Source organism: Alosa pseudoharengus, unplaced genomic scaffold, assembly GCF_046254945.1.
Source record: "Alosa pseudoharengus isolate Yale_2024_CS ecotype anadromous, Long Island Sound unplaced genomic scaffold, YU_APseudo_1.1 YU_APseudo_1.1_scf_6, whole genome shotgun sequence".
Classification (NCBI taxonomy): Eukaryota; Metazoa; Chordata; class Actinopteri; order Clupeiformes; family Clupeidae; genus Alosa; species Alosa pseudoharengus.
The window spans coordinates 18,310,259-18,319,963 of record NW_027468848.1 but is presented as its reverse complement, the minus strand read 5'-3'; the positions used below and the strand labels follow the sequence as shown (position 1 = coordinate 18,319,963).

The following is a 9,705-nucleotide window of genomic DNA, read 5'->3' as shown; positions in this document are numbered from 1 at the left end:
GCCAACTTTGTGCTGCTCTAGTTACAGAACTGTCTTTCCCAAGTCACTGTTGGACAAAAAGAGTTGAAAAGGGAGCACAAATGGAATGAGGAACCTCTGTCTTCTTGGTGCATCTTTTTGATGTTTGAAGGGACAGTCAGGGACCTTCTGCCAGTGTAGCTTGTGTTACCCTGAATAATCCGGCCACTTGTGAATCACTGTGGGTGGGATGACCCATAAAATCTATGTGAGTTGACTGGCTGATTGATTGTAAGCCACGGTGGTTCCATTAGCATCTTTGGAGGCCAGCAGTGAGAATTTGAACTTGATGGATGTCGCCACTAGAAGCCATTGAACTACTTAATAATGAGCAGAGGCCAGGGGGAAATGTGAGCATTTGTACAAGCTGAGGAAGTTGCCATGCTACAATCCATGGCTGATCACTTAGCACAGAAGAACAGAAGAGTATAACAAAAGTTGCTAGTGCTTACAAGGTTACAAGTGCTGAATTGAATAAATTGCATTCATTTCTGCGTGTGGCCTCTTCTACAGTAGCCTATGCATTAGTCCAGGGAGACCATCATCCACTAAATTACATGACATGTTGACGAGGATTCAAGAACAGTCATGTAATCAATCAGTAGTAGGCCTATAAGTTGTGCAATCTTCAAGGTGCATATTAAAGTATCTACACAGGGTGCTGAGAGAAAATACATCCTTAAATGACACAAATAGTGAGATGTAAAAGGATTCAACTGAAACGTTCTAGACATATTTGATTGATTGATTGATTGTCTGATTGTTTCCAGACAGTGTCACGGTAACTAGATAGACCGTACGTTTTACAGCACACAAGAGTAGGGTGTGGGTTCTGAATCTGTGTCCGGTGCCTCCACAAGGGTTCAGCAAAGCCCTCCTTCCTGCCTTTTCAGGACCAGCAGCTTTTCAAGGGACTTCACATACAGACTTCTCTTTGCCCCCTGGTGGTGTATTTCAGTACTGCACTGCAGTGGACACCAACTGAACAAAGGGAGTTTGTAACCATGGGCTGTCAGGATTCCCGCTCTTTATGGAAATTACATCATGTCATGAGCAACATATCATCAATTCAGCTCATCAACTCACTTGGCAATAAAATTAACCAAACGCTGTGCATTACTGCATTTCACACACACACACACACACAGGAATTCCTTTGCATTCTAGTGATATGCAGTATGCAGAAAATGGATATCTGGCACTCTATATAGTTCTATCTTTTAAAACGATGTATGTTATTTGGTAAACATGGATAACTTTTTTTGTGTTTTCCTCATCAGAGACACTGCAGCAGTTACAGCATAAAATGTGTTACTCTATGAAACAAGCTTTAGACACTTTATTATATATATAGAAATTGAATATACAGCCATCATGTCTTAGCTGTAATTAAATGATTTTGTGACTATCACATGGCAGTTAAAAGAAAATGGTTTCAAACGGTTTAACAATATTTAATTTAAGGAGTGTTGAAAAGGAATTTGGATTCTATCATCATCATACTGGAAAAAACATCAAAAATAATTATTCAAAGAATCTATTTCAATATTCTGCACCTATGACAGACTGACCACTTAAAGGTGAGGTCCTCGATAGTGGCAAAATGTTTTTGATATTTGTACTCAACAGTTTTTTTTTAACCAAAATGGTCACCTTTAACAATCCCTCTCAGCTGGAGTAGCGGTGACCTCCTTGCTTCACAGAAGGAGTTCCATGCGCCCCACTCAGTAAAAAAGTGGACTAGACGTCATGTAGCATCCTTAGATGACATCCTCTATAGTGCTGGCGGCCCCTGCAATAGCCTGGACCAGGATGGACAGGTGCTTATGGGCCTGACTCCAGTCGTCCGGTAGGCCGGTGTTCTGGGCACACTGAAAGGCATCTGCGAGGCCAGGGAAGGTGGCTAATCCTGAGGATTTTGAAGCCCAGATCACGTGCCTTTGGGAGAAATTGGGACATTGAAAGGAGTGGTTGGAGGACTAAGGTACAGAAAATTGTTAGAAGATGGATGGATGGATGGATGGATGGAAATGATGGATAGAGACAATGGATCGAAGGTTTCTGTAAGAGTCAAGGCAAGGCAAACTATTCCTCACCTAAATCCATATTTGTCAGGAAATGCCAGAGGATCCAGGAAAGCTCGATCCAGCAGCATCAGTTGGTCGTTGATCTTACGAACCTCAAGAGGCCTTATAAGGGAATGTAAGCAGAGCAAATATCCATTCACTTGTGACAACACCCCTTTATGATAAGAAACCTGCCCTCAGTTCATACAAACAAATGAGTTCAGTGTTTGTCATTGTCTTTATATAAGCCATCAGAAAGAAAATATATATACCGTAGATCTTCACTCACGTCACTTTTGAAAGGTCAAGATCTTGGATGACACTGTTCAGCTTGTCAGCTGCGGTACGGAACCTAGTTACAGCTTGACTCAGTGGTTCTGAGGAGGGAAGAGGAAGGTGCACACACACACAGTTATCAACTGATTTACTTTATCGTGCTGTTGACCATTCTCCTATTTACTCCCCCTTCTCAGCTCAAACCACAGTGACCTACTATAATGGTCTCTGTTTCATTTTGAGCTTTTGTTTTTTTACTTGTCCTTTATTTAACCAGGTGAAGGGATAGAGGCACAAAGACAAGTAGGGCTGGTAAGACGGACGCTACTACGCCGAATGACCTGCAGGGTTAATGGGCTGGGAATCTATGACACAACTAGAAACCACTGGTGAACCACTGGTAACTGGCCACTGGCTATATTTCCATGGCTAAGTAACCTACCCATTGAAATCAAACGTGCAGCTAACTCGTCCTTGAAGTTTGTCAGGGCCACATTGAGGTAACCTTCCAAACTCTCAGCGTAGTCACGACAGTTGAATGGCAACAAGAGGCTATCGGCTAGACGCAGCAAAACATTCCCTGCTGTCCTGGCAACTGTTTGGTGACTGGTGAAACCTGTGAGGGAAAATCAAAGAAAGAGGAAGAAGCATCAGAAGCCTATAGGAAATATATTGGGGAGATGTTTTATTCAAATGAAATTGGAATAAAACATGCCATACCTGGATCAATGTACTTAGACGAGTATTCAAAGGTGTCATACGCTGTGTGATAGGCTGGGTAGATGCGGGCCTTAGTTTTACTCTGCAAAATACATCAAGATCGAATCATATAGCATTTAATACTGATACGATCCAATGTGTGCCCATTGATGATGACATTGCATTTTTTGCATTCTGTGGTCCTTTGAGTGTTGTCCTTTGAATAATGTAGCTGGGTTAGGGCAATATGCAGACCCATACACACCCAAGCAATGTGTTTAATTTTCTTTGTATAAACATGTATTTTGACCTCTGACCTAATGTAACAACCTGTTATTGAAAATTGTATACATGCCAGCGCACCACTCAAGAGCACACCATTGTGTAGAGTCCTGCAGAGGAGTTTAGTGGTGTTTTGTAGTATACTGAAGCACTGTATATTTAGTGCAGTATAACTTACAGTTACCTTGAATAGCAAACAAAGAGAACATCTAAAAGAACATTGCTTGAGTATACTGCAATTAATGGTAGATACATGACAAGCAACTGTAAAATAAATGTGAATATAGGAATGTATAGAAATCTGTTTCATACCCTATCATAGGTGTAGGCAAAGTCCATTGAGGTAATACCCAGGAAATGCATGAAGGCAGCGTAGTCACTTCCTGCTCCTGTCAGGTATCCAACGCTAGCAATGAAGCACAGAACATCTTTAATGCCACTGACAAGACATCAAGTCTCTTATTCCAGGCATTAATATGGAAATACTGATATTAGATCAGCACAACAATAGGCACTCAGACTGAGGGACATACCTTGGTATAAGTCCGTAAGTGGGACTGGTGCGATTGAAATAGCGAATCCAGTTATCGTACACTGATGTTGAGTCAGATCCAGGAGTTTTTACCTGAAGTAATAAAATATAAAGGCATTTTTTGTTCAATTTGTGTGTCTCATCATCACTAAGCAATTGGAACTCACAAGGGGCAAGGAGCGAAACCAAATCTCTTCCCTCGGCGTACCTGCTTCGCGGCAGTGAAGATGACACTCTGGGCCGAGGGGGACCCTGAAGCGCGGAGCGTGGCATTGGCTGTGGAAGAGAGCAGTTACTTGACCTACAGTATACTATACTGTATACAGTATACTATACTAACAGTGCTGCACATTAATGGTGTCTGATATATCCAATACTGGGATTCAAATGAGAAAGATTCATCCTTACCAAATACAGAGATGTCCACATTAATGTAGGCAACAGTACGCTGAAATAGCTTACTGTAGTACTCCTGTGGGTTGGAGATGATAAGGTGCTTGACTGTCTTTTAAAATTGAGCAACAGCCTGTTCAAGTCTATTTGTATTGTAGTAATAGTCTAGAGACATAGTATAATGTATTTGTTTATCTGTAAATGATTCAGTACCTGCATGCTGACCACTGTCCTTAAAAACCTATTGACTAACTACACAGTATGATACAAACGTCACAAAAATACAACCTAATCCATCCAACAGAAACCCCACTTTAACTCAACTCAAGACTCTGAGTAAAGTAATTTATTTGCATTCTCATAAGTGTCACAAATAGCAAACAAACAAAAAATGGCAAAGTATGCCATTATATCATGTGTGTCTATCTATATTTACATGCTTTAAATCAAGTGCAGAACACTACCAATCACCATATGCTCTCTAAATGGTTCACGGGAAAGCCTCTTTACTTCTCCCTGTAGGTGCGCTGCTTGATATTATACAGTGTGTGTACGTTTACTATTGCCCAAACATACAGTGCTATATTATACAGTGTGTGTACATTTACTATTGCCCAAACATACAGTGCTATATTATACAGTGTGTGTACATTTACTATTGCCCAAACATACAGTACTTTAGTAAAACAAGATTTTAAGATGTCTAAACTCTAAGAACAAGTTTTAACTTGTGGGACAGATAAACAAATAGAATCAGGCTGACCTCTGTATACTCCGCCGAGCCAATGAGGCCGAACTCCTCAGCTCCCCAGCTCCCAAAGATGATGGACCGACGAGGCCTCCATTTGCCTTGCACAAACAAAACAAACACTATGGGTTATCAACAATAATCTCATCTTATTTTGTTTTTCATGTTGATTTACTCAAAACATCCCTCTTATGATTGTGTATTTTTTTTAACTTATATACAGTATTTGAGCTTTTTTGCCTTTATTTGATAGGACACAGAAGAAAATGAGCGGGAGAGAGAGATGGGGAATGTGTTCAGGAAATGACCTCAGATCGGACTCAAAACCTGGGACCCCCTGGGCTAGTATTGTGTCTTTGAGGTCTACATTCACCAACTGAGATGTCTTATGAAGATGGTTGATTCATGCAGTGATGATGACACCTCTGTAGCCTTACCTTCCTTCACCGTCTTGCCCAGTACTCTGGTGATCTCTAACATGACGGAGGTGCCACTGCTGGGGTCTATGGCTCCGTGCACCCAGCTGTCTCTATGGTTCCCGTAGATGACATACCTGTCTGCAAGAACATTCATCCTCATATTCAAATGTAGTCAATGCACTGTTGGAAAGGCAAATATGGATCTCACACCTCAAATGACTCTTCCCAGTGGTATAGTTCTGAAGGGACATCAAACGAGGTAAATAAAAACAGATGTAATGTGCTGGTAAATAAATTTATGATACGCTGATATAGTGCTTTACTTTCTCCCACGGCACATCCTGTAACATTTACTTGTTTTTACTTGCTTTGCATGCTTTCCTCACTAAAACAACACATGCACCTTAGTTTAAAACAACATATGCACCTTAGTTTAAAACAACATTATGCACCAATGTGTTGAGGTGTATGTGCATAGAAGAGAACTGGACACCATGCGCCACTGTCCACACTCACCTGGCTCCACACTCCCTCGTATCACACCCATCACATTAGCTGAGTTCTTCAGTTCCTCTCGGTTGTAGATATCCAGCTTTACATCACTGAAATGAGTCAGCAGGACCAGAGCACAAGAGAAAGGTTACAGTGCACACAGTAGAGCACAAGAGAAAGGTTACAATGTACACAGTAGAGCACAAGAGAAAGGTTACAATGTACACAGCAGAGCACAAGAGAAAGGTTACAATGTACACAGCAGAGCACAAGAGAAAGGTTACAATGTACACAGTAGAGCACAAGAGAAAGGTTACAATGTACACAGTAGAGCACAAGAGAAAGGTTACAATGTACACAGCAGCTGTAGCCTTGGTGAATTGGGATGTGCACGTATCAGTCAGAATTTCTATGAATTATTCTCTAAATGTATATTTAGCATTAATTATGTAGATTTTCTAAGAATGATTGAGACGTTGGAAGTACGTAGATTATATAACTGTATACATCTACAATTGTAAACTGGTCTTCATCCATGTGATAATACTCACACACCCGATACAGTAACAGGGTCATACTTTAATAACTGTAGATCTGTTAAAGCATCCACACCTGTTGTTAAATTTAGAGGAAGATTGAAATCCTGGCCCTCCCAAGTTGTATGAACAGTTGAATGCTCCTCTCCATTCAGGTGGAGATGCGTCCCCACCAAGTTCACTACAAACAAATGACAAGAGTAACAACAAAAATCAGTATCAACAAATTGAAAGAAGTGACACAGTTAAAGGGGAATTCATGGCTCTGATTATCCAAAAGGGCACCGAGAGCAGTGACACACACACACACCAGATTAAAGCATAAGCATCCTCAAAACCAATGGGCTGAGTTGGGATAGGTGGAATGCCTGTTATGTCTTCTTTTGGAATTCTGTAGGTGTCCTCTGTGAAAAGGTTGGTGTGAAAAAACAAACAAATTCAGGAGATGAAAATTGTCATGGACAGAAAAAAACAAATGATTTCAAGGTGTAAGTCTTAGTTCTTCAAGACAAATTTGTTCATTTGTACATTGTTATACATTTAGCATGAACTATAATTCAACCAGTTGTCACAGATGGGTCAATAAAACTGTGTTTAAATGAAGATTTAATAACACGTCACAAGGCATGTTCTATCAAATGTTCGATCAAATCCCTATGGGTTACCGTAATTATTATTAAGCATAGAGGTCCTACTGCTTCTAAACATTGTCTGTTACCTTTAGCTGCTAAGTAGGGTGTCAGTAAATCGCCAAAGTCTGTGTTGAAGGATCCTCTCTCCACACCAGAGGGAGGGAGGTACCACGAGTGAGGGTAAGTCTCATCTATGTCCGACATCTTGCCATCATTGATGTCAAGAGGATCTGTGTAGACTAACACCCCGAGAACTCCAAACGGTGCAGCATTGATTGCCTAGACAGACACCAACACATCAGTCATTGTGGAAGGCAAGCACCCAACATGACAGGCACATCTTTACCACATTATCTCATCTCACCTTTGCTGCTCTTCCTGCACCACCATATCTGACAATGGCAATTGTACCTCGAAGGTCCACTGTCTTGTTCAGGTGCTCATAATCACTGGCTTTACCTTGATTGGCATATACAAGCTTCCCCTGCAAAAAGTTGTCGTATCATCTCAAAATCACATATACAAACAAGTTATAGATATTACAGTACAACATACCATTTATTGCAGATGTTTTATCTGTAGTAGTAGTAGTGCTTGTGAGTGCTTAGCATTCTGACTTATGCAGAAAAGTAAGAATGTACATAACTGTGAATACATTAAATGGCAAAAAAGTTTATGCAGAAGGACTAGCCTACATAAGTATGACATGACAAAATGTGTCTTCGTTGATGTCCTCTTTTATCAGATGATGTCTGAAATAAGACTTCTGATAACAAGTGTCTTATCAAACCGTGTGCGATAACATATCTGTCCCTCTTGTTGAAAACTTTTCATCTGCTCCACTGCTTTGTCATGGTGTGAATATGTAAATGCTTGACATCAGAGGTCATGGCTCTTTTACGTTCATAAAGCGTTGAGAGAATAATAGTCATGTGGCTTTTACAAGAGGTAACAACATCACCTTGATTGCTATGAGGTAACAACAGTAGCTCATAAAGTGGACACAGAAAAGTAGACATTTGAACTGTCTGTTGCTGTAAGTGTTGAAACTGTAAAGAGACTCACCTTTGGATGGCCAGGAGGCCCATAGGCTGCATATGGCTGAACCACCTCTGGATCTTCCTGGTCTGGTTTATAGACCTTTTCCTTTTCACGGGCCGTGTATTGGACAACATCTAAGGCACTGACTTCAACACACAACACAATAGTTTAGTCTTTTCTAGACTATTCGGTGGTATTTCCTTCAGCTTTGCCATGATGCAAGTCACCAAGCCCAGATGGCTGTATCTTCATGTCATTATCTCTACATCTTTATAACAGTACAGCAATGAAGGGTGACCATGACTGAGGCAATAAAGTGTCTATAACCAAGTTAATATTACTGTTTTTCAGGAAAGAAACCCTGAGCTATATGTTATCTCCAGATGTAATACATTTCAATTCACTTTTGTTAATTGGAACACACCTACAGTCACTTTATTGGGTTGGGTTTGGCTTGGGAAAGACAGATAGACCTTGTAGTCCTCTCTCCAGGCTTGGTCCAGGCCACTCACAGAGTCCTGCCATCTTTTCAACATGAACTCGACGGTCTTCTCATCTCCTGCAGTGGTCGCCATGTGAGGGACTTTAGTCAGCTCTCTGTGGTAGAAGAAAAACATAGCAGGCAGTAATTGCAATGACACAACCATGCACGTTTCACATTCAACACATTCAGCACTTTGTGACAGTGTGTGACATAATTGTTATGTTGCAACAACATAATTGAAAACTATTTACTATGACAATATATAATTAAGCCTATATAAAAGACAGGCTTTTCTCCATCAGAATCGGCCATGTAGTGAAGGTATTAATTGTATCAGTCTGAGCAAAAAGTAAACACACGTTGTTGAGGTGCTGGGCAACTAAAGACTAAAACTACCTTAAACATCTTAGTGTTCTCCAGCCATGACGCCATCAAAGAATGCAGTGTTATTTCTCTACAAGTGATGACTTACTGTGCTGCTAACCTGAATTCACTCACCTGAGATTCTCCTGAATCTCCAAGTTGTCCACTTCGGCAATGAACTTTTCAATAAGACTTTCGTCCACATCTTTGGAGAGTGTGGTGACCCATTCAGGGACAGAGTTGTTTGTCTGGATGCCAAAGTGTCCGATGAGAATGCCCACCACAAATGTTACCACTCCACCCACCCCAAACAGCACATATTTCAGCATCCTGCTACCGGCAGTGAGAGTCTGATAACTATCACTGTACCCTGATCCAATATTACCTAAGAACTTTGACACAATGGATCATGCTAGCTGTGCTCTGACTGAGTCTGTTGCCCACTTGAGAGGACAGTCGTTTATGAGGCCTTCGTGGGTCAAGATCAAGGGTTGATAATTCAGTAGGACTCCACCTGCCCATCCTAAAAGATCTCATCTCCAATGAGCAGGCAGCGGTCACAGAATACTTGCATGCAGGTTTATTCATTAATGAGTCTCCAGCGTTCTATGGTGGACTTTATCCTACTCATTCCCCAAACACACATAGAACAGACAAACCTCTACACTTTCCTCTCACTCAGTTTGTAGCACTATGGGCAAGACTACCATTACTTTTTCTCCCC

At 41.0% G+C, this 9,705-nt stretch overlaps 1 protein-coding gene across 1 annotated transcript; it reads right to left on the bottom strand.

Annotated features, from left to right (window-relative positions):
- Positions 1-1,530: 1,530 nt before the first annotated feature.
- naaladl1 (N-acetylated alpha-linked acidic dipeptidase like 1) lies at positions 1,531-9,310 on the bottom strand. Its single transcript, XM_076270456.1, has 19 exons — positions 9,117-9,310; positions 8,559-8,731; positions 8,159-8,280; positions 7,458-7,577; positions 7,180-7,372; positions 6,772-6,865; positions 6,538-6,642; positions 5,950-6,035; positions 5,452-5,571; positions 5,030-5,115; positions 4,282-4,345; positions 4,082-4,149; positions 3,875-3,966; positions 3,654-3,747; positions 3,081-3,162; positions 2,803-2,976; positions 2,374-2,461; positions 2,115-2,207; positions 1,531-1,956 (listed from the first exon to the last, which is right to left on the bottom strand). Exons 1-19 carry the CDS (start codon positions 9,308-9,310, stop codon positions 1,779-1,781), a joined length of 2,226 nt encoding a protein of 741 aa, XP_076126571.1. The 3' UTR covers positions 1,531-1,778.
- Between the last annotated feature and the right edge of the window lie 395 nt (positions 9,311-9,705).